The sequence below is a fragment of the Podarcis bocagei genome (assembly GCF_964188305.1).
Source record: "Podarcis bocagei genome assembly, chromosome: 15".
NCBI lineage: Eukaryota > Metazoa > Chordata > Lepidosauria > Squamata > Lacertidae > Podarcis > Podarcis bocagei.
This window is the reverse complement of record NC_138141.1, coordinates 45,953,859-45,977,296: the sequence shown is the minus strand read 5'-3', so window position 1 is coordinate 45,977,296 and position 23,438 is coordinate 45,953,859. Positions and strand designations below refer to the sequence as shown.

The 23,438-nt window shown below is 58.9% G+C and overlaps 1 protein-coding gene across 2 annotated transcripts; it reads right to left on the bottom strand.

Moving 5' to 3' along the window:
- Positions 1-571: 571 nt before the first annotated feature.
- WDR81 (WD repeat domain 81) lies at positions 572-19,119 on the bottom strand. 2 transcript variants are annotated; one of them, XM_081172341.1, is made up of 11 exons: positions 18,994-19,119; positions 14,224-17,913; positions 13,862-13,969; positions 12,976-13,166; positions 10,695-10,885; positions 10,337-10,490; positions 9,761-9,893; positions 8,402-9,091; positions 7,028-7,173; positions 4,658-4,837; positions 572-1,868 (listed from the first exon to the last, which is right to left on the bottom strand). In XM_081172341.1, exons 2-11 carry the CDS (start codon positions 17,852-17,854, stop codon positions 1,545-1,547), a joined length of 5,748 nt encoding a protein of 1,915 aa, XP_081028467.1. In that variant the 5' UTR covers positions 17,855-17,913; positions 18,994-19,119; the 3' UTR covers positions 572-1,544. The 2 variants fall into 2 exon arrangements, with proteins under 2 accessions (XP_081028467.1, XP_081028466.1); XM_081172340.1 differs by having other exon boundaries at positions 14,224-17,879; positions 18,994-19,102.
- Between the last annotated feature and the right edge of the window lie 4,319 nt (positions 19,120-23,438).

Genomic DNA, 23,438 nt, shown 5'->3' with positions numbered 1-23,438 from the left:
ACATGCACTCCCCCCCCCCCTGAAAACAAGAGCTGGGCCAGGCGGCAGCAGCTGAACAAGCAGCCTGCCTTGGGAGAAATTGAGTTAACATGCCCAAGTGAAGTCCAATGATTCCTAGCAGGTCTACTCCCTGCAAAACTTAGCTGAATGCTACCCTAATAATTCCTCCCTGCTTGGCTGGAAGCTGCTTGGCCTTTCGAGGCCTCCTTTGAAATCAGCATCATGGAATTGTGGAGCTGGAAGAGGCCCCAAGGGTCATCTAGTCCAACCCCCTGAAGTCAGGAATTGCAGCTTTGCCTTGCCTAGAGGGCACTCATCACCTTGACTATCTGGTGTGTTTGTTTCTTGCCAGGGACCGGACATACGCTTACTAAATAAATAAATAGCCAGGCTGTCTCACTATCTGGCACAGATTAACTTTTGAGTCACCACAGAAAGTTTTGGAACATCTTGGCCCTTTTGTGTCGCCCTGTTGTCCCTTATGGAGGAGGAGGAGGTCTGGGGGGGGGGAGAGAAGGAAGCAGCAGCAGCACACCAAATTCATGCCACACAAAGAGAGAGAGAAGGCAACTGCGAGCTCCAGGGTGTTTATTGGAATATGTATATATATAATCTATTGCAATCAGTTAATCAGCAAAGGGGGGGTCTGCTCCCCTCCCCCCAGGAAAAGGGGGCAAGCACTTGCACAGGTGTGCTGGCCCTTGCCTGGGTGGGGGGTTTTCCCACAAGCTGCCTCCCTGCCACTCCCACCCCAGGGGGGAAATATCATTCCAGAAGGACAGGCAGAGCGAGACAGAACGTGGCACCAAGTGTTCAAGGTGCCAGGGCAGTTGGACCACTCAATCTGTGTGTGTGTGTGTTTGCATCCCCACTGGGTTTGAGCAAAGACAGGGAGACGGGAGAACTGGGTCCCAAGGGCATCTGCAAGGGCTGTCAGCCAGGAAAGAGGCTGCCCCCCTCCCAGAGGAGGAGGAGGAGGAGGTTCTGAGGGTTCCAGTTCTCCAAGCACCACATGAGGACCATTCTCCACAGGGTGGAGAGAAGGCACTCTCCGTAGTCCAACTGGAGGAGCCCTCGGTGCCCAGGTGATGCCGCCGTCCAGGTGCAAAGCCTTCTCTCTTTGAACGGAGGCCAGCTCTTGCAGGGTGGGGAGAGGAGACACATATGGGATGGATGGGGGGAGCCAGGAGGACAGAAGATGTCTTGTGCAACACACACACACAACACAGCAGAGGAAGTGCTCTCCCTCAATTGAAAAAGTTCAAGAACGGGAATGCTGCGTTGGAGAGGGGCGGTGGAAGAGGGCACCAAAGCTTCCGCCTTCCGTGGGTTCCTCAGGGAATGCCCACCCCACTTCCCAAAGAGAGTCAGGCACATACGGTGATGAGAGGATTGGGGCCTCTGGCTGCCCAGCAGCCTGCTTGCAGAGAGTCAAAGCGGGAACAGAGGTCTCCTCGAAGATCCCTGCCCCCTCTCTCACCCACCCCCAGTCCCCCCACAAAGGGGCTCTGCCCCCGTCCCCAGAAGGGAGGAGAGAGCCGGGGCTACGCCAGGAGCCGGACGGTGCCGTTATCGGAGCCCAGCAGGAGCTGGCACTTGGTGGGCAGGACAGCCAGGCTGGTGAGGGTGCCCCGGAAGTTCTCGGAGCTGAGCTTGGTGACGCTGGGGGGCAGCGCCTCCTGCAGGGCGTAGACGCTGATCCTGTTGGCCACGGTCCCGGCCACCACCTCGTTGCCGTAGAGGTCGAAGGTGTGGATGGGCTCCGAGGAGGCCGGCTTGTAGGTGTGCAGGGGCTTCGGCTCCAGCTCCTTCCAGATGGCCAGGGAGTGGTCGGAGGAGGAGCTGATCAGTACATTGCCCTCCGTGGCCTGTGGGGGAAACATCACCCGTCAGCTCAGGGGCATCTCGGCCCACACCCAGGAATCCCACCCAGGACGTGGAGGGCAGCAGTCCTTTGATGCGAAGGGGAGATGCAGCCCACCACTGAATCCTGCTTTACAAAGTGGCATGGGAAAGGCACTTTGCACATGCCTCAAGGCACTCTTCCTTACCCAGCAAGATCACCTTACCCTCCATATGCCCACTCAACTTCTTCCATTGCCACAACTGGCCACATAGAACAGCCGTCCCACATTTGCTCAGAACTCAACCTTTGAGTGTGGTGGGACCTAACCTTTGTAACTCCCTGCCTATGGATATGAGGCAGACACCTGCACTCTCCTCTTTCCAGCACGAAACAATCACGTTCAGACAAGATGGCCCAGAAAGTTGTGGTAATTTTAATCCGTTTTAGTATTTTAGGTTTCTGTATGTTTTAAAGAACTTGCAGATTTTTCATGATTTGCTTTTCTTTCTTTTTTAACAATCAAGCGGTGAAAGAATTTTATGACATAAATAATTTCACTTCCTGTGCCCCAGGCAGGAGCCCTGGCTAGTATTCAGCCCCAGCACTAACTGGGGGGCTCACCCACCACCCACCCGTGGAGGACTCCAGGGGTGCCAGCTTCTCCACCCTTCTCAGCGTGCTCTCCAGCAAGTGTGGCAAAACCAGAGCCCGCCACGGGCATCTCACTGCCTCCACAGAACTTGCCAAAGGCCACCCCTCCCAATGCAGAATCGGTTGCCAAGGACCAGGGGGCTGCCTCACAGGGGTTGCACATCACATTTTGCCGCCTGAGGCAAAGCCAGAACATGCGGCCGCCCAAGCCTCCCTTGCCTGCAGCAGCAGCAGCAGCCGTCTCCGGCAAGATTTGGGCAACATTCTGCCGGAATCCAGTGCCGATGGGAGCAGAGGCAGCAGGGTGCCTGTGGGATACCGCCTTCAGCATCTGCCACCCAAGGCAGCCTGCCTAATAAATAATAATAATAATAATAATAATAATAATAATAATAATCTATTATTTATACCCAGCCCATCTGGCTGGGTTTCCCCAGCCACTCTGGGCGGCTTCCAACAAAGCACTAAAATACAATAACCTATTAAACATTAAAAGCTTCCCTAAACAGGGCTGCCTTCAGATGTCTTCTAAAAGTTTGGTAGTTATTTTTCTCTTTGACATCGGGTGGGAGGGCGTTCCACAGGGCGGGTGCCACCACCAAGAAGGCCCTCTGCCTGGTACCCTGTAACTTCGCTTCTCGCAGCGAGGGAACCGCCAGAAGGCCCTTGACGCTGGACCTCAGTGTCTGGGCAGAACGACGGGGGTGGAGACGCTCCTTCAGGTATACTGGGCTGAGGCCGTTTAGGGCTTTAAAGGTCAGCACCAACACTTTGAATTGTGCTCGGAAACGTCCTGGGAGCCTGTGTAGGTCTTTCAAGACCGGTGTTATATGGTCTTGGCGGCCGCTCCCAGTCACCAGTCTAGCTGCCGCATTCTGGATTAGTTGCAGTTTCCGGGTCACCTTCAAAGGTAGCCCCACGTAGAGCGCATTGCAGTAGTCCAAGCGAGAGTGGGTGGGCTGGCCCTGCTGCCACACAGGGTGCAGATGCCCCACCTAGCCAAGGAAGAAGGGTGTGTGCATGGGTCCCAGCCAGCCTCTTTCGGCACTGGCAGCCCAGTCCTGACAGCAGCAGTTCCTGGGAGCTGCCAGTGGGGCTTTGTGGCCCAGGGCCTCCCGTCAGCGGAGGAACACAAGCAGCTGGGTTGTTTGGCTCTGGGTGAAGGACATGGAGGGCAGCCCAGGGAGCAGGCAAATAGGGAGAAGGGTTAGCCATTCAGATGGGGGCAGCCGGCCAGTGCTAAGGGGGAAAAGCAGGGACCGCCAGCACACACACATTCTTGCCTTCCCCGCCTCTGGCACACAAGACCTTTGTCCTCCTCCCACCAGCTCAGAAATGGCCCCCAGAGAAGGATCAACAGAGGGGACAACCGGCCAAACCCCCAACGCCCTAACCCCACTCCCACACCCACGCAGTACAAGCCGCTCCACAACCGGACGCCTTCAACAAGGTATTGCTCACATGCGACCGCCCTCCGCTCTGGAATCAGGAAGGCTGGAGGCAGGGCTTTTGTTTGTCTGTGGGCAACACTGCAATACCAGATCCCCCGGTTTCTCCAGTGTGCAATCTGGGAATGCACTGGAGACACGTAAGCAGACAAGGCTACGGCGAATGATGCCCCTGTGTTGGATCTGAAGCTGCAAGGGCCTTGGGGCAGGGGGCCTGAGACCCCCCCCCCATGCAGAGCATTTCCCTGTACAGAGAGCAGGCCTCAGCCTGGCTACTTGCGCTCCCTTAACCTGAGCCCCTCGGCCCAGCGCCCAAGAGCACCAGGCGATGCTTTGGACCCACAGAAAGGAATCTTCAGCTGTCCGAGGTGCAGCAGTGGGGAAAGGGGGGCAGCCGGTCTCTGAGCGAGAGTGAAAAGGCATCTAGGTCAGACCAGAAGAGGCAATCTGGGGCCCCCAGGGTGGTGCCCATGGGCCTGGAATGCCCTCCCACACCTCCTAATTCCTGGCTTTTATTTCAAAAACTTGGTTGACCACAGGAGGTTGCTTAGATGGGCCTGACCCAGAAGGCTCTTCTTGGGTTCTTACGACAGGATGGTCCCTAGTTTTAGCCAGCATTTGAAAGGTCAATCGTAAACGAATTTGCCTTCGAGACGAACGAGGCGGGGGGGGGGGATGCATCCAAATGAGCCCCTCCAGCCCAGCCCCTTACCTTGATCTGCAAGATGTCTCCCTCGTGCGCTGGCCACACCTTCAGGATGAGGCCCGTCCGGGTGTCCAGCAGGGCCATGAAGCCGGAGGAGAAGCCGGCTACCACGCTCCGGCCACTGGGGCTGACGGCCAGGCAGCGGACCAGGCCAGCGTTGGCCCCACAGGCCAGGCGGAATTCATGCTGGGGGCACAGAAGGAGGGGAGGCAGAGGGGCGTCAGAAGCAGCCTCACTCCCCGTCAGAACCTGCAGCAATTCTCCCTCGGCGTCACCTGCTCTGACTGGCAGCAGCAGCAGCTCTCCAGGGTCCCCCCCCCCCCCGCATTTCTCCAATGTTGCCATCAGGGATTGGACCTGAGACCTTCTGCCTGCAAGGCCACTGCTCTGCCTCAGAGGACCAGGGGAAGATGCTTCAAAACCACGTCAGGCGCTCTCTCCCTTTGGCCCTCCAAGGAAAGGGAGACCCTCCCAGCACCTGCCACGTGGCCCCCTTTGTAAGTGAGGGGACTGGTGTGGGGCTGGATTGGGGACCTCCTGCCTGCAAGCTGGGGGCCTCCCAACTCCCAAAGTTGTCGCTTGGGGTCAGAATTCATGACTCCCAGAGAAATGTGAGGCCCCCTCCAGCCCCCAGGCCCACAGTCACAGGGCTGCCTGGCTGCAGGCCAGACTCTCTGTCCATCTGGTCCAGTGCTGCTTGCTCTGACTAGAAGCATCTCTCCAGGGCCTCAGGCAAGGGAGGGTCTTTCCCATCACCTGACACTTTTCCTGCAGGCTGGGAGTGAACCAGAGACCTACATGCAAAGCAGATGTTTTGTCTCCAAGTGACAGATCCCATAGGGAAGTGGCTGAGGGATCCCGGAAAAGAGACTCAGAGGTGACATGAGAGCCATTTTCCAATCTCCGAAGGGCTGCCCCATGGAAGGTGGCGCAAGCTTGCTTTCTGCTGTTCTGGAGGGCGGGAGCCGAACCAACAGATACCAAATGGCAAGAAAGATTCTGGCAGAACATTAGAAAGAACTTCCTAAGAGCTGTTTGGCAGCGGGACAGAGTCCCTTGGAAGGTGGTGCCCCCTCCTTCACGGGAGGTTTTTGAGCAGCTCTGACCACCAAGGCGTTCTTCCGAAAGTCCCGTCAAGTTGGCTGGCCATCGGCCAGAGATGCTGCTGTTGTGATTCTGACATTACAGGGAGCTGGACTGGACTTGACAAGGCTGTTGTTCTGAGCTGCCTTCTGCCTTTCTCTCTCCAGCTCAGTCCTGGCAGTAGAGGCAGCGACACAACATTTACATGTGTCCATGCAACGCGCCAAGCTCGGAACGACCCAAAAACATCATCAAAAGGGGGCCTGCCATAAAACTTAGGGGAAAAGCTGTAGTACAAAAATGCTTAAGGTTTTAAATGATAATTTTAGGTTATATTTTAGTGATCAATATTTAATATATTTTTTAACTGCCGCTATATCTGAATTGTCTCTGTTATACCCAATTCAATGTATTCCTGTTGTGTTTTATGATTTTCCTGATATTGTAAGTGACCCGGAACTGGTCTGTGACCGTAATAATAAAATTCATTAATCATCAAAAGGGGTGGAACAGGGTGCTGGCAGGCTTTGCCAATGGTGCTTCAAACATACCGTATTTTTCACCCCATAGGACGCACTTTCCCCCCTCCAAAAATGAAGGGGAAATGTGTGTGCGTCCTATGGGGCGAATGCAGGCTTTCAATGAAGCTTGGAAAGCGAGAGGGGTCAGTGCGCACCGACCCCTCTCGCTCTCCAGGCTTCAGGAAGCTATCCGCAAGCCTGGGGAGCCCGCAGCTGGGCTCCCTAGGCTTGTGGATAGCAGCCGGCATCCCGAAATCCGGGGCGCAAAGCGGAGCATGCCCCGGGCTTCACGCAGCTCTCCGCAAACTGTGGGAGCCTGGCGTGACTTCGCGCCGGGCTCCCACGGCTTGCAGAGAGCTGCCTGTTCTTGGGGGCTGGGGTCAGGGGAAGCTCAGGCTTGCCCCACCCCCGCGCCTGGGGGAAAAATAAATTTTCCCCCCTTTATTTCCCCCCCAAAAAACTAGGTGCGCCCTATGGGCCGGTGCGCCCTATGGGGCGAAAAATACGGTATGCAATTTCACATGAACATGCGATTCCTTGGAACGTAACTGCTGCATAAATTGGGAGTTGCCTGTATTGGCTCCCTGGTGTCTGTGGAAGAGAAAACCATCGCCTGCTCTCAGACCCTTTTCCAGTGGGAAGCTGGACCAGGGCAGCTGCTCTGTCCCGAGGCTGCGGCCTCCTCTTCACAGTCACGCCCAATGGGGAGTGGGAAATGTCCCCCACCTCCGCTGACTAAAGCAGCCCCGGGAGCAACGAAACCGCAGAGTACCTGGAGTCCCGGCTTCCGGTGGTCGATGAAGCGCAGGACCGAGTCGGCGCTGGCCATGCTGATGCTGGTGTAGGGAGGCGGCATGGCACTCACCGCCGTGATGGGCACTTTGCAGTCAGGTGCCTCAAATGTGCGGATGACTTTGCCTGCACGAGAGAGACAAGACTGTTCAGAGGGGGCGAAAGGGGCAGCTGGCTTCAGAGCCGGTTGTGCTGCCCCAAATCCACCTCTGGCGTGTTTTCCTCCAGGCACATGTGCGTCACCAGATGAGGTATTCCCAAGAGGCTCCAAGCCCCGCTTTCCCTCAACCAGGGCCAGGGCCTTTTCAGTACAGTGGTACCTCGGGTTACAGACGCTTCAGGTTACAGACTTCACTAACCCAGAAATAGTACCTCAGGTTAAGTACTTTGCTTCAGGATGAGAACAGAAATTGTGTGGCGGCAGCGGGAGGCCCCATTAGCTAAGGTACCTCAGGTTAAGAACAGTTTCAGGTTAAGAACGGACGGACCTCCAGGACAAATTAAGTTCATAACCAGAGGTACCACTGTACTGGCCCCAACTTGGTGCAACGCTCTGTCACAAGAGACCAGGGTCCTACAGGACTTGACATCTTTTCACAGGGCCTGCAAGACAGAGCTGTTCCGCCTGGCCTTTGGTTTGGACTCAGTCTGACCCTTATGTTTCCCTCTCCTTATGGTTTTGATCTATCGGCTTCTTTTAAAACGGGGCTTCATTTTAAATTGGGTTTTTTTTTGTTTTGTTCTCCCCCCCCCCCCCTATTATATATTTACTGTAATTTTACTGGTGTTAGCCACCCTCAGTCCAGCTCTGGCGGGGGGGCGGGGTATACCGTATTTTTTGCTCTATAAGACGCACTTCTTCCCTCCTAAAAAGTAAGGGAAATGTGTGTGTGTGTGTCTTATGGAGGTAATGCAGGCGGGAGGCTCTGTTCAGCGCTCCCTTTAAGGAGCTGTGCGGAGTGTGTGTGTGGCTCTTGGGGGCTTTTCCCTGAGGAGGGAGAAGGGCTGCCCTTCTTGGGGAAAAGCCCCCAAGAGCCGCACACATGCTCCACGCGGCTCTTTAAAGGGAGCGCAGCTCTTCGGAGAGCCTTCATCCCGCTGCCCTGAAGAGGCTTCGCGCAGCTAAGCCAGAACAGCAAGAGGCTATCCCAGAAGCCAGATCCCTCTTGCTGTTCTGGCTTCTGGGTTTCAGAATATTTTTTTTCTTGTTTTCCTCCTCCAAAAATTAGGTGCATCTTATAGAGAAAAAAATACAGTAAATAAAATTTATTATTATTATTATTATTATTATTACATCACCCAGCCACAGGGGGCCACACTCCTGTGGCCCGGCCAGGCCCCCCCCCCGCCTCACCAGTGAAGGGGTCCCAGATGTGGACGGTGCCGTCACAGCTGACCACGTGCTGGGGGGCTTCCAGGGCGCCGACGTAGAAGACGGACTTCTTGTGCTGCCCGTAGGTCAGGCGGGGCTCCTCCTCGCGGGTGCCGTCCCCCCGGTTGTAGAGGGGCCAGAGGCGCACCGTCTTGTCCTTGCTGCCGCTGAGGAAGAAGTCTTCCCCGCCCAGGGGGGCCAGGCACTTGATGGCCCCCGCGTGGCCCACGAAGCTCTGCAGCTTGATCTGGTGGAAGTGGAAGCGGGCGTCGTGCTGGCTCACCCCGATCTCGTACTGCCAGTAGGCCAGCCAGTTGCCGCAGAGGTGGTGGGCGCTGCGGTGCAGCTCCTGCTTCAGGGCTTCCCCCTCCTCCCGGCGCCCCACCGTGGGGCAGAAGCCGCCGGGGCTCCCCGAGGCCTCCTGCTGGGCCTCCGTGGGGACCTGGATCCGGTTGCCCACCAGGACGCTCCCAAAAGTCCCAGAGTGGGTGTCCTCGCAGGGGCCGGAGGAGGGGTCCGCGCCCAGGGCGCTTTGCTCCAAGGACCCCGGGCCTGGTGCGGCCGCATCCTTGCTCTGGGAAGCCAGGCCTCGGGGGCTGATGCTCTCCAGGTAGAGTCCGGCCAGCCGGCCGACCAGCGCGTGGTTGGGGACGAGGGTGTGGATGACGTCGCCTGCAGAGAAGGGAGGAAGGGGGGGAGCTCTGGCTATGGATCCAGGCCCCGCGCAGGGCCAGGGAGCTCCAAGGCCTCTCCTCACCAAGCGCAACGGGGTCAAGGAGCCGCGAAGGCAAGAGAGTCTGTGGCTTGTCAGGTTTTAAAAAAGGAGGGAGAGAAACAGTCGGAGGGATTTATAAAAATTGTGCACAGGTTGGAGACAGGAAGCAGGGAGATGTTTTTCTCCCTCTCCTATGCAGTTCTAGAATAAAAAAGTTTATTCAAACTGCTGTAAATTAACCTGTGGAACTCAGTGCCTCAAGATGTCCAGGGTCCAAAAGGAAGAACGGATGTTCCTTAGGGGCCTTCAGGTCATCACAAGGAGATGGGAAAACACACACACTTATACCTTTCTGCTTTGCCAGCCTGCCACCCTCCCAATGTTTTGGGCAACTTGGCCACCCCAGTCCCTGCAGCCCAATAAAGCTGGAGGGCAACAGGTGGGCACAGGCTGGGCTGATCTTCAAGGTGCCTCAAGACTCGCTGTTGTGTCTGCTGCCCGAGACTCACACCCAGAGCCATTTGAGAAGGTGCAGAGCGTGTGCGCATGCATGTGTCTGCAGGAGCACAAAAGAGAGACACGGATCGGGAGAGAGCAGGGGAGAAGAGACAAGCCACACGCCATACCTAGCAGGCAGGAGAAGGGGACAAAGGTGATGTAAGCCATCTCCAGGCTGAAAACCTTCTGCAGCTCCAACACAGCAGACGGGTCCGGGGGCAGCAGCCTCGTCGGCAGGACAGGTGGCTCCTGTGTCACACCCTGGGCGGGGGGGGGGAGGAGGAGGGAACCAGTCAGACAAACCTCCGCCTTGCTGGCACCCACCTCTGGGAGAGGATTCCCACCCAGCGCCAACAGCCGCCCTGAGAACAGCACTGCATTTTGGAAGAGGCCATTTCCCCCCTGCCTGCACTTTTCATAGAACTGTAGAGTTGGAAGGGACCCCATGAAAGCATTGTAGAAACTGGAACCCCGTGTTTGTTTCTCCCCAACCTCTGCCACCAAGGCTCTCTAGATATGATCCGTACAGCAAATAAGACCATTTTGGCTCTGCAGAGGAAAGATCACTTTCGGAACCCCTTCCACCCCACTTCCACGTGCCACGAGTTCAAGTCTTGCCAGAGCCAGGGGTCCTTCTCTCTCTCCCCCCCCCCATCAGAGGCCGAAAAAGCTCCCCGCCCTTCTGCCCTCCCTTCCCGACTCACCTGCTCCAGCAGCGAAAACGTCTCGAAGAACGTCCGGAGCGTCTGGCTGAGGTGCTGCTGCACCATCTCCGACCCGATCCGCAAGCAAACCAGCGCCACGAGGCCGATGGTCTTGAGGCACAAGCCGACGCGGGCCTGGGCCCCGCTGGGGAAGCTGCAGGGGGAGGGTGGGGCGTCAGCTAAGAAGGGTGCCCAAGAGAGACATCCCAGCACACACCGCCCAGTCTCCCCCACAAGGGGCTGCAAGATTCCCCCAGCCAGCGCCTCCAGAGCAGAGGCCCTCGTGGCCAGAGAGGGATGCCTGGGACAGGTCCCTCCTGCTCCATGCCAGAGGGGGTCTCTCGCCCCAGCCTCTCACCTGATGGTGGCCGAGGTGAGGAAGCCCAGGACAGGCAGAAGGACCTCCTGGCTGATTTTGGGCAGGATATCCATGAGGGTGGTGTCCGAGAGGTAGACGACGATCTTGCGGGTGAGCGTCATGGCAGCCAGGAGCCCGGCCTCCTTGCGGCTGTTCAGCCGGACGACGCCTGCTCCGCCCCCAGGAGCCACCTGGAAGAGGGAAAGGAGGTCCCACGTGGGTCAGCGGCAGAACGCCTGCTTGGCATGCAGAAGGTCCTCAGGTCAATCCCCAGGAGGCATCTTTAGGTAGGGCTGGGGACAACCCCCACCTTAAAATCCTTGCCTTTCCTATGGAACTTGAGAAAAACCATAGAGTGGTAGAATTGGAAAGGACTCCAGGGTCATCTAGTACAACCCCTGGGGGAAGCCTGCAAGCAGGATCCGTGCACAGGAGCCCTCTTGCCTCCTGTGTTTTCCAGCACCTGGTACTCAAGCAACCATGGATAGCCTTCTCCTCCATGAAACAGACCAAGGCCTCATTTGCACCCCTGCCTTGCCCACTCATGAGCAAGCTGAGGTGGCTGCCTCAGATGGCAGGATCCACAGGGGAAGCAGATCCAGTCTCCAATGAGGGAATGCATCACCTGCTGCTGCTGCTGCTGCCTCTGTGGCCGCAATGGCTGTGGTGCGCTGCTTGGAGGCTGGATCTGCCACCTCCAGGGGTCTCCTGGCATGATTCAGTGCCTTTGGATTCCCACTTCAACCATCCGGTTGATTCCCCTCTTGTTCCTAATGTAGCTCTTCACCCACCCCTTTGCCCCTGGTGGAAGGGGGTGCCATTTCGTGGTTCACCCTCGGTGCCAGCCTGGCCAATTGGACATCACTGCTGTGAGGCTCAGCACAGCTCTTCCCAGAGGCCGCCTCCTCCTCCTCCTCCCCCCACCCAGCGAAGGGGCTGCTCCCTCCCCTGACTTTGCTGAATACAACCCTCCTTGTTGGGAAAGATTTAAAATGGGGAAGTGTCCCCCAATACAAAGTGTGACCTCCACACACAGAGAGAGAACAAGTGAGTGTGCAGAAGGCAGTCAGAGCCCCTGAGGCTGAACATGAGTCAGCTTCTCCTTTCAGAGCAGCTGCCGGGGAGGAAACGAAACTCCCCCCTGAAGAAATATGGTTCCGGAATTGAAATATTAATAGAGAACGTGTAAAACGTGCAGGAGTAAGCAAGAAAATAATAACAGAATCAATTGAATAATTATTAAATTATAACAACACAACAAGATGGAAGAAGTAAAATATTGAGATCACACATGGGTGAAGGGGAGTGGAAGGTATATGGGAACCTATAATATAATTTGTTAATTGCTTTGTATTTACATATAGCAAAGGGAAGCATAGAGCAATTAGATATATTTTAATTTAGGTAATCTATGTAATAGGCTTATATTAGAAAATGAATATAGATTTTGAATTTGATGTTTGCAAATTTTTCTTTGGTTTTGAAATAATAATAATAAAAAAAGAAATTCCTCCCTGAGCTGCCACACCACCCCCACCTCCGGACACAAAGCAAGGCAAACTCCCTCCTTGGGTGGGGGGCAACACCTAGGATTTTAGTTGGCATATATTTGCCCAATCTTCCGTCCTGCTGGCCCCTCCTCTGCTCAGCCCCCCCCCCGCCCTCTGGGAGTTCGCCAGGCACTGCTCAGGCACATTTCAGCTTCTCCCTAAAGCCATGAGGGCTAGAAACTTGGGAAGGCGAGTCTGCTTGGGCTGCTTTGTTTTTAAAGCTAAGCTTCTCCGGCTGCTGAAATCTTCAACAGAATCCTGTGTTCCCTGCAGCAAGCTGCTCAGGCTGCCCAAGAATGGTGCTGGAGTGGAAGGATATGAGAGAGAGCCCCGGGTAAGGGCCCAGTAGCGCAGAACACCTGCTTGGCATGCAGAAGGTCCCAGCTCCAATCCCCAGTGGCAGCCCCAGGGACACTCCCTGCCCAAAACCCTGGAGAGCCATTGCTGCCAGTCAGCCTGGACAAGACTGTGCCAGGTGGGCCCGGGGTCTGACGCAGCATATGGCAATGGTGTAGGAGAAGGCAAGAGGGAATCAGAGCAACCTAGAGCTGGAAGGGAACCCCCAAGGTCATCTAGGCCAACCCCCCGCGATGCAGGAATCTCAGTTAAAGAATCCCTGGCAGATGGCCATCGGAACTTTGCTCCAAGGAAGATGAAGAGAGAGGAAAAGTGGAGGGGCCCCACAGACACGCCTGGAGCCCTGACAGTCACCCTCAGTTAGAGAGACTGACCAGGTAGCTGATATAGGGCAGGTACAGGTAGGTGAGGACAGGCTCCCCATACAGGTGTGCTAGGTGGACCAGGCAGGTCAGCACCGGCTCGGACACCACGTCCCCCACCAGCAGCCGCTTCTGGTAGATGTTCCCGGAGCTCAGAGGGCTGCTCTCTTCAGCCCCGGCCACAAACTGCTGCCTGCCAGGACCTGCAGAAGGAGAAAGAGCAGAGAGAGAATGGGGGGGGCACCCTCAAAGGTCATCCAGCCCAACCCGCTCCCAAGGCAGGAAATCCCATTGCGACAGCAGCCCTGAAAGCAGTTCAGCCACTGCTTACACGCCCCTGGTGAAGGAGAGTCCACACACACACACACACACACACACACACACACACCCCAGGGCAGCTCAGACCCTCAATGCTCCTGGTTCAAGTCCTACCGTCTGGGGAATGCCTGTGGGGCTGTTGGGCTCTAACACCTGTCCCTGTCCAGGCTGCCCATGCCAGCTGCTGCAGCCGATGGAAAACTGGAGCCCAGTGAAGACAAGTCCACCACTTTCAGAGGGAATCTGTTCCACTTTGAACAGTTCTTAACCTCAGAAAGTGTTTCCTAAGGTTTAGTTGGACTCTCCTTTCTTGCAATATGAGTCTGTTTGTTGAGGTCCTGCCCTCCAGGGGAGGAGAAAGCAACCTTGCGCCTTCTTCCATGTGACAGCCCTCGAGACAGTGGAAGAAGGCTCTCCTATCTCCTCTTCTGCAGGCTAAACTCCCTCTAGACCCCACCCACCCCATTTGGGCACCAGGTTGGCAAAGGTTGTTCCAACAGAAGGCTTCCCCCAGACCCATGAAAAGCACCCTCCTCCTTTCCCGCCCCCCCCGCCCCATAACCCCACAGGCGAGAATTACCGATGTAGCAGGACGTCAGGAGTCGGAGGAGGTTCCTGGCCACGTAGCGGGAGGTGGTGGTGGGGCCCAGCTTGGGCGAGAGCCACCTCACCATCTTGCAGGCTGTGTCTGGGAGACAAGAGAGGGCGGGAGCAGGCGGTTAGGCGGCACCCTGCCCACACCCAAGGGAGCTCCCTTTGCGGGCGCAGCCTGGCCTCCCAGCACCTCCCCTGTCCCTGCTGGTGTTTGTTTTGAATTCTTCTTTTGCTTATAACTTATATTACTCTAAACCACTATGATACAGCGGTGTACAGTTTTTTAAATCAATGAATGAATGACTAGGCCCCCCTCCCCGCCCACCCCCGGAAGGAGCCTTGGCTCACCCAGCAGAATGCTCCTCTCCTTGTCCCCCTCCTGGTCCAACAAGCCCCGTCGGACCCGGTCTTCCTCCTCCTCCTCCTCCTCCTCCTCCTCGCCCTCTGCCAGGCTGGCTTCCACCGAGGCGCTGAGTCCCAAGGAGAGTGTCAGCTCCTCCGCGACCACGGTGGTGGCGTCATCGCGCTCTTCCTCCCCATCCTGCTGGCCCTCGTCTTCCTCCTCCTCCTCCTGCGGTGGCTGCTCCTCTTCCTGCTCTTCCTCCTCTTCCTCCTCGCTGTGCTTCAGGTCCTGGCTGCTGTCAAGGGACTTGAGGCTCCCTTTCTCCTTCTGGGACTCCCCGTCGGCGGCCGACCGGTCCTCCCCCAGGGAGACCTCGCTGGCGCTGCTCTTGTCGCTCAGGCGGCCCAGGCTGAGGGATTCCTCGGCTGCCGCAGCCTCTTCCTCCTCCTCCTCCTCCTCCTCCCTGCCCCGCAGAGCCTCGGCCACGTAGAGCCCGTTCTGGAAGTCCTCACTCTCGGGCAGGTCAGCCTGGTCGTGCAGGCTGACCCCAGACATGTAGCCCAGCAGCTGCAGGGCCGAGCCCCTCTCCGCCTCCGCCTTGGCCTCCTCCCCAAAGGAGCAGGGCCCGGGACTGCCCCCGCCGCTCTCGTCGTCCTCCTCCTCCTCCTCCGTCACCCCCAGCAGGGCCTTGTTCTCCTCCGGGGCAGCCCCCTCGGACCCCACCAGGACCTGCAGGATGTGGGGCAGGAGGGCGGAGAGGAAGAGCTGCAGGCCCAGCCGCGCCATCAGCTGCGCCACGAAGCAGTCGGTGTACAGGTAGAATCGCCCGTGGAGGCAGCGGGGGTTTTCGTAGGCCCCCACCAGCAGCTTCAGCAGGTACTTGTGGGCGTTGCGGGGGCCCAGGGCCCTGGCGATGGGCTCAAAGAGGTACCAGGCGGCGTGGACAGCCGTGCGCTCCCCGGACAGCAGCGCCAGGACAAAGGGCAGCAGGATCTCCAGGCCCTCGGGGGTGATGCTGCTCAGGACGCCCTCCAGCTGCCGCCACAGCTGGAACACCAGCTCCCGGCCCTCGGCCTCTGCCTGGCGAGACAGGTAGGTGGAGATGAAGCGGTGCAGAGCCGGGAAGTAGGCGGGGAAGGGCAGCACCGCGCTGAAGGAGCTCCGCAGCTGCCAGGGGCAGGGCGGAGGGAGGCCCTGCCAGACAGGGGGGTAGTCAAAGAGGAGCGGCCCCCACCCCGCCCTGGCGAGCTGCCCATCCGCCACCCTCAGCCGCAGCAGCGTATCCAGCAGGTGCTGCAGAGGAGCTGGGATGTCCTTGGGGTGCTGGCGGCACAGCCTCCGAGCCGCCTGGAAGCGCTCCGCCAGGGCCGCCCCGGGCTCCAGCGCCCGCAGCTTCGGGGCAAAGACGATCTCGGCCACCACAACCCCCAGGGCCTGCATGTCTCTCTGGAAGAGGTCCGAGGGCCCCGGGGGCAAGCGAGGCTGGCGCTGCTCCGGCCGGCCCACCTGGGCGTGCAGCCCCTTCAGGAGGAAGGCGTCCAGCTTCTCCAACTCGTCCAAGGCCTGCAGGAAGTTGCAGCCCTCCGGAACGACGATCTTGGCCTCTAGCCCTTCCGCAGGAGGAGCCCCCGCCTTGGTCCTGCTGCGGCCGAGGTGCTTGCCCTCTGCGGGGATCCCCGGGGGCGGGGCGGGGGGACCGGGCAGCTCCGTGGCCCGGCCTGCCCCCGCAGGGAGGGCCTCCAGCGCCTCCGCCCCCTGCTCCACCTCCTCCTCCGCCGTGAACCGACCTCCGGCCCACACGCCTTCGCATGGCGCCACTTCCACGACCGGCCTGCCGGCCCCATTGCTGGCCTGGCCCTTGGGGGCACCCCCTTCCAGGACTCTCGTCTCCTGCACAGGTGGGATGAGGGGCCTGGTGACGGGCAGGGCTTCAGCGGAGAGGAGGGCACAGCTCCCCGCCAGGCGCCGGGGGTGGGGCTGGTCAAAGAGAGGCACCACCCCGTAGCTGGCCAGGTGGGTGTGGCCGTCCACCAGGTGCAGGCAGACGTTCTTCTCCTTGACGGCCTCCTTGCCCAGCAGCTTGTAGCCGAAGGTGAGGTCGATCCAGTGGTGGAGGTCCTGGGAGACCTCCCAGCTCTCCAGCAGCGCCCGGTGGGCCGCCACAAACTCCTCGCGGGAGGCGCACCAGGCCGGCACCTCCAGGTCCGGCATGTCCGGGTGGATGGAGCGGAAGATAGCGGGGTCCGAGTAGAACTCGGGGATGCACTCGTCCGGCGTCCAGCCCTGCATGCGCTCCATGCTGGCCGGGTACTCGTTGGGCTCCCACTGGGAGCGCACGTGGGAGCACAGCACGGCCCGGGGCGTCCGCCGGGCGGTGTAGACGTAGTAGGTGATGTCAGAGAGGACGTCGGAGATGTGGTGGGGCACGTGGGGCTGCTCCCCGCCCAAGCCGCCCCCGGCCACAAAGGCCTGCTTGGTCATCTCGTAGGTGAAGTCCAGCTGCTTGTCGCCCTTGTTGAGGCGGAACTTCGACTTCCGAAGGTCCCGGAAGCGGCCGTTGCGGGTGCTGAAGTCCACCACCCAGGGCAGGACCGGGTGGTAGTTGGGGTCACCTGCCCGGCGGCCGGCCAAGCGGTTCAGGTGCAGGAGGTAGTCAAAGTTGCTGAGGCGCCCGTGTACCCAGTCCAGCACCAGCTGCCCAAGGCCCTTCCCAGGCGCTGCAGGGATGCCGCCTCCGTCCGCCAGCGGGTCCCTCCCTGCAATACCCGCCTCTGCCTCCTCCTCGTCCCGCTCGTAGTCCCGGAGCTGGACCCTGAGCCGGGCGCACAGCTTCTCGTCCACGGCCACGTCGTGCAAGGAGAAGGCCCCGCACGCCAGCCCTGCCCGGTGGCAGGCCTCCATGGCCTGCAGGACCTGGAAGAGGATGAAGAGGAGCTTGGCATGGCTGTTGGTCAGCTTGGCCGGGCTGAAGGTCACGATGTCGTGGAGGCAGAACTGGACGTAGGGGAAGACCACGTACAACATCTCCGGGGACTCCAGCAGTGCCTCCGCCGGGAGGATGCTGGGGCAGCGCAGAGGAGGGCACCTGCCGGGCGAGCAACCGCCCTCTTTGGCCGGGGAGGTGCAGGAGGGGGCGCCCCTGCCCACGGGGACGATGGGGCAGCCGTAGAGCCTCTGGAGGGCCCCACAGAGCACCTCCAGGGCAGGGGCCGTGGGCGGGGTGGGCGCGTGGCAGTACGGGCGGACGTAAAGGCGGTGAGCCTGGCTCCACAGGTTCCGGTAGTTCTGAGAAGCCACATGGCGCATGAAGCCATGGAGGGTTTCCGGGGGCTCCTTTGGGTCGCCAGGCACCACAGCCAGCCCGTAGCGCAGCCGGTCCTTCCTCAGGCCGTGGATCTCCACCCTGGTCCAGCCGGACGGCAGCTTCTGCACCGAGTGCTGGAGGCAGGTGCGCACCTCCACATCGCTGAGCCCTTCGGGGTGCGGGCACAGGCTGGGCAGCACCCCCCGCTCCTTCAGGCCAGCCAGCCACTTGGTGGGCACCAGAGCAATGACGTGGGAGCTCCCCGTGGCAGCTGCCAGCTGGCTGCGGTCAATGCCCAAGTCCTTCTCCACCTGCCCGAGGAGGGTGTCCATTCTGGGGGCAGCACAGCAGCATTCCCTGGGGAGGGGGAGACACAAAGAGCCACAGATCACTGGGGCAGAACACAGAACGTCTGTGGAAGGGGTGGATGGCTAGAATCAGAGAATTGGGAGGGACCACAAGGGGCATCTAGTCCAACCCCCTGCAATGCTCAAACCCACAACCCGGACTGAGATTGAGAGTCTCATGCTCTGCCCTCTGAGCTATCCCAGCTCACAGCCAGAGGCCTGTGGCAAAGTTGGAATGCCTGTGGGCCGCCGGTTGAACCCAAGCCCCATTTGAACAAAGTGTTGGGCTGGATGACCCCTTGGGTCCCTCCGAACTCTAAAAGTTCTGTGGTTCTATGGAAGAGAGCGGCCAGATACCAGCTCCGACCATGTTGGTCCATTCACCAAACAGCGGCTGCCCAGTCTCATGAGAGACCTACAAATAAATGGGTCTCTCCATCCATCTAGCTCAGCACTGCCTGCTCTGACTGGCAGCAGCCCTGCAGGGTTTCAGGCCAGGGCCATTCCCTGCCCTTCCTGGACTTGCTGCCAGGGACTGAGCCTGGGAGCTTCTGCTTGCAAAGAAGGGGCAGCTGAGCCCAAGCAGAGCTCAGAGACAGGATCAAACCAGAGGCCCACCTCGCTCCCCAGCACCCCGCTTCCCACGAGGCCAAGGGATCCCACCCGCCCCGGAGAAAGTCACCAGCTCTTTGACGATTAATTTCCAAGAAGTGAGGAAGCGCCCAGCCCGAGGCTGCCTCGCGTCACGCGCCTCGCGCGCTGCAAACTGTCAGCTGACGGAGCGCTTCGCCGGCGCTGCCCCGCGGAAAGGGGAAACCCACTCTGCACATGCTCGGGCGACCGGGCTGCCAGGACCACGCGGGAAACGAGCTGCGGGTCCGAGCCCGGACTCCGGGCGTGGGGCGGCCCCCTCCTCCAACCTCCCTCAGCTCCGGGGTCGCGGCAGCGGCGGACCCTCCCGGGTCCTTCCCTCCCCGGCCCTTCCCCGCCGGGCGCGTCCGCCCTACCTACAGCAGCGAGCAAGGCACTCTGCACATGTTCAGAGGCCCGCCTGCCCCGCTTCCTGGCGGCGAGGGCTGCAGGGCGAGGCTCGGGGCCGAGCAGGGGCGGCGGGGCAGCCTCACCTGGGGCGCGGGGCTCAGGCGACGCGCGAGGGGGCGCCTTCCTCGGCGGCGGCCGATCTCGCTCCGCTCCCAGCCATGTTGGGTCAGCTGACGCGCCGGTCACGTGGCGCCGCTTCCCGGGGAAAGACACAAACTCCACGTGGCCCGGGGGGGGGAGCGGCGTGCACGCGCAGCCAAGGAGGAACGGGGGCGCGCGAGAGGGAGGCGGGCGCGGGGAGCGAGTTGACCTAAATCTACGTCCCATTTACGTAAATTTGGAACTTCCTGCCTCTTGATATCACTATCCCGCTGGGCAGCTGCTGAGAAGAGTAATGTTTACTCAAGTCCGCCCAGATGGAAATTGCCGTGGGATTTAATCTAATATTTTAACTTTTCATCTGTTTTAAAGCAACGCTGTAAAAAATTCTCGATTTTATTGCTTCATCTTTTTGTAAACCGCTTTGAGGTTTTCTTTTTGCGATCACGACACCTGCGCATCAGATGTCTAGTTAAGGAAATGTGCTGACGATTTCCCCCCGAATGATGGGCGCGGGTCACAATCCACACTGTGCCTTATAAAATTGAAAAAGCCACAAACCCTCCCTGCCGTGCTGGCATCCCCCCCCCCCGCCCTTCTTTTGAATTTGCGAGGGTTTGGTGCGTGGGCGGGTTGGAAGGAACATCATTGACCCGCCCGGGAACTCCAGACCAATGGGCCCAAGTTGCAATGGGCCCAAGTTGGGCTGGTTGCTGAGTTTTATTATCTTGGGCAGCTGCGCTATCTATTGGAGGACCGTAGGGGCCAAGCCCCCCCCCCAACAATTTTCACTGACAGGTCAATATTCCTCAGCCAGCTGAGCCCCATTGGGCCTCCTCCCATTGTGTTGGGCAGAACCCATCACACCTGATCTCGGGTCTCTTCAGGCCTAGTCTGAGACGCCAACCCTGAGAGACTGAAGAAGTGGGTGGACTCCCACCCCATTGCTGCTCTCACCCCTGCACCACACCAGCTTCTTCCTCCTGGTAACTTTCCACTCCACCATTTTGGGGTGACCAAGCAGATGCCTCTCCTGGGAAGCCCCCCAGCAGGACCCCCATAGCTGCTGCTCTCCCAGTTTGCTATTCCCAGCAACTGGTATTCAGAGGCCAGCTGGCTCTCACAGGGGAGGAAGAACATTGCCATTGTGACGAGGAGACACACTAAGCCTTACTCTCCTCGGTTCACATAGCTCATCCTTCATAACAGCGGCAGCTGGATCAGGCCAAAGCAGGGCTATCTAGTCTGGCATCCCATCCTCACAGTGGCCAAATATCCCTTGGAGTCAAGGTAGACTGCCTGTGGACCTGGAGGTTCCATAGGACCATAACAAGAGCCTGGCTGCTGGACCAGGCCAAAGGAGACCCATCTAGCCTAGCCTCCTGCTTTCACGTTGGCCAACCAGGTGCCCCCAAAGGGAAGCACTCAAGCTCCCCCCAATTTAGTTTCCCAGCAATCGGCACGCAGAGGCCTCTGGCAGTGGCTATAGGCCAGGAGTCTGCAACCTTTAAGACAAAAAGAGCCACTTGGACCCGTTTCCGAAGGGAAAAAAACTGGGAGCCACAAAACCATTGTGACATTTAAAGCATGCGTGCCACTGCCCTCCGATCTGACAGCGGGCGGGAAGGTGACATCGGGACAGTGTGTGACTAACGCACGCACCGCCCCCATGCGACGTCACAGCCAGTACAGCGCCCGCCACAGTGGGGAGTGTCGGGGCACACAATGCGCCTCCTCCCCTTGCTAGTATCCGCCCCGGAGCCGCGGCAAAGGTGTAAAAGAGCCACATGCGGCTCCGGAGCTGCGGGTTGCAGACCCCTGCTATAGGCATTCAGCGGCTGGTTCATAGCATTTTAACATTTGTCAAAAAACCCGAGGCATTTTTGTTGGGGATTGTAGGGAAAGACCTGCCAAAAAAGTTGAAAAACATCTTCATGTATGAGACAAGGATGATATGTTTTTGGATAATATGTCTTGTTATAATTTTGAATTAAAAAAAAAAAGAATAGCATCCACAGAGACAAGGACAGGAGGATATCTCTTGCAAAGCTATTCCAGACTTTGGGTACCACAACTGGAAAGACTCTGTTTCCATAACTCATCAACCACCATCCAATAATTGGTGGGTGGGGGCAGGGAAGGAGCATAATTTTGTGGGATGAGCAACTGTTGAGAAATTCTTATCCCATGCAGTTTGAGGCTTTGAAAGGTCAAAACCAACGCAAGAGATAAGCAATACAACCCTATGTGCTGGGAAGGAATGCCTGAAAGATAAATAAGTAAAACCATCTCCCTGTGGTCAGCAGATGGCGCCCCAGCCAGGTTTTAGAGAAAGGGGTTTTCCTTCGGGGAACTTTTGGGGGAGCCCTGAAGGAGCAAGTCGGGGGTCTCTTATGCTCCCTTTATTCTTCTTCTAGTCTCTCCTGCCTCCCCACCGACAGCGCAGTGGATAAAATGTATTTTCGCCGCTTGTGAAAGTTGCTTGCTTTTTAAAAACTGAAAAATACCTTTGATTGGTTCAGGAAAGGGGTCACTTTTGACCCACCATCGGGTCACCCTCTTCCTATTTCTAGCCCACCTTCCGATTTTATCCTCCCAACCAGCCCTGTGCGGGGGGGGAGTTAGGCTAAGAAAGAGGCCGTGCGTGGCCCAGGGTCACGCTGAGCAGGAACCGCAGTCGGGGTCTCTCAGGGGTCCCAGCCCGGCATTCTCGCCCCCTCCTGCCCACCCCCGAGGAGCTTCTCCTCTCACAGCAGGCGGGGGGGGGAGAGTAAAAATGGTCAATGGAGGGAGAGGAGAGGGTTCTTAGCTGTGTCCGCCCGGGTGATGACCCTCCCTCCTCCGGAGACGGGCCAGGGGTCTGAGCAAGGGGCGCCCGAGGGGGAGAGGGCTGCGAGGGGACGGCCAAGCACCAGGGGGGAGGTGTGGCTGGCTGTCGCCTTCCTGGGATTCGCTGCGCGCCTCTCGGCCTCAGTCTCCCCTCCGGGAAATGGGAATAAAAGAAACCTCCTTCGCGGAGGGGTGAACAGGGCAGCCTTGCCCGAGTTCTCCCCTGTCCAATGTGGACTCGAGAGAAACGGGTCGGCGCCCGGACGGGTGCGCGCGCGCGGCCCCGGGGATGGGCGCCCCTCACCTTGGCACAGGTGCGCCGGAGATGCTGCGCTGCCCTCGCCAGGGGCGGCCAAGGGGAGTTACGTAAGTCCCCGCTGGGTGCCCGAGGCAGCGGCCTATACATAGCCCGGCGGCGGCGGCGGCGGCTATTTCAGTCCCGGGCGGCCAGGAGGAGGTTCTGCGGAGGTCAGGACGGCGCAAAGGCGCCCCGAGGCCGCAGTCGGGAAAGTGGCGCTGGCGAGGCGGCGGCGGCTCGTAAAGGCTCCGGCACCCGAAGCGGCCGCAGGGCGCCTAACGGGGCTGGCGATGGGTGACGTCGGGCAGGGCCGAGGGGAGAGCCTGGGAGTGGGAGCCTCTTCCTCGTGTCCTCCGTCTAACGCAGAAGCGGAGGGGGGCGCGGCTGCAGCCGCCTTCCCTAGGAGAGGAGTTGGTTCTTTTTTCCTTTTAGAAATCCCCACGGGAAGAGCCAGGTTTCTGGCTGAGATGGCTCAGAAACCATTTGCCCCAAGGAAAGCCTCCTGCCTTCTTCACTGGAGATTTCCAAACACGGGTTGCCTATTTTAATATTTTGTTGGAAGCTGCCCAGAGTGGCTGGGGAAGCCCAACCAAATGGGCGGGGTATAAATAAATTATTATTATTATTCCTCTCTAGCTGCCATTCCTGAATCGCAGGGGGTTGGACTAGATGACCCTGGAGGACCCCCTTCAAGATGTATAATTCTATGATTCTGTCACAGCCCTCCTGGTTGGGCCTGGATCCCCAGCAGCAAAAGCAGCTGCCTGGGCCTAGGTCCACCTTCCTCACCCCTCTCTGCTGCCAATTCCCTTGCTCCAGGCCTCCAGCCTTGGGTCAGCTGCTCTCTGGCCTCCCCACACCCTCCAGGCCAATGGGGGGGGCTGTTTCAGGTGACATGGGAAGAGCGAAGGCCGCCACGACTGCTGGATTTCTGCTGCTGCCCCTGTGGCCACAGAGCATTCCTCTGCCGCCTCCTCCCATGACTCATCCAGGAATGTCTGGAGAGTGAGACAAGCAAGGCTCCCTCCCTCTACACCCCAGGGCTGCTGAGGGCGGAGGGGCCCCGGCAGAGGCTGCCTTTCCCCCTCCCACGTGGCATCCCTCAGGATGGTGCCCTTTACACCTGTGTTCACACATGCAGGCAAAGTCTGGCGGGAGACCCTGGAGCTGCTTGTGGGGTCCTCTGCTGCCCACGTGGGTTTGCCCTGCCCCTCCAGCACCAAAGGGAAGGGGTGGCATTTCCTGGTTAGAAAAACCCTCCCTGGGTACCTTCCCCCTTCCAGGGGGGCTGCCTGCCAGACT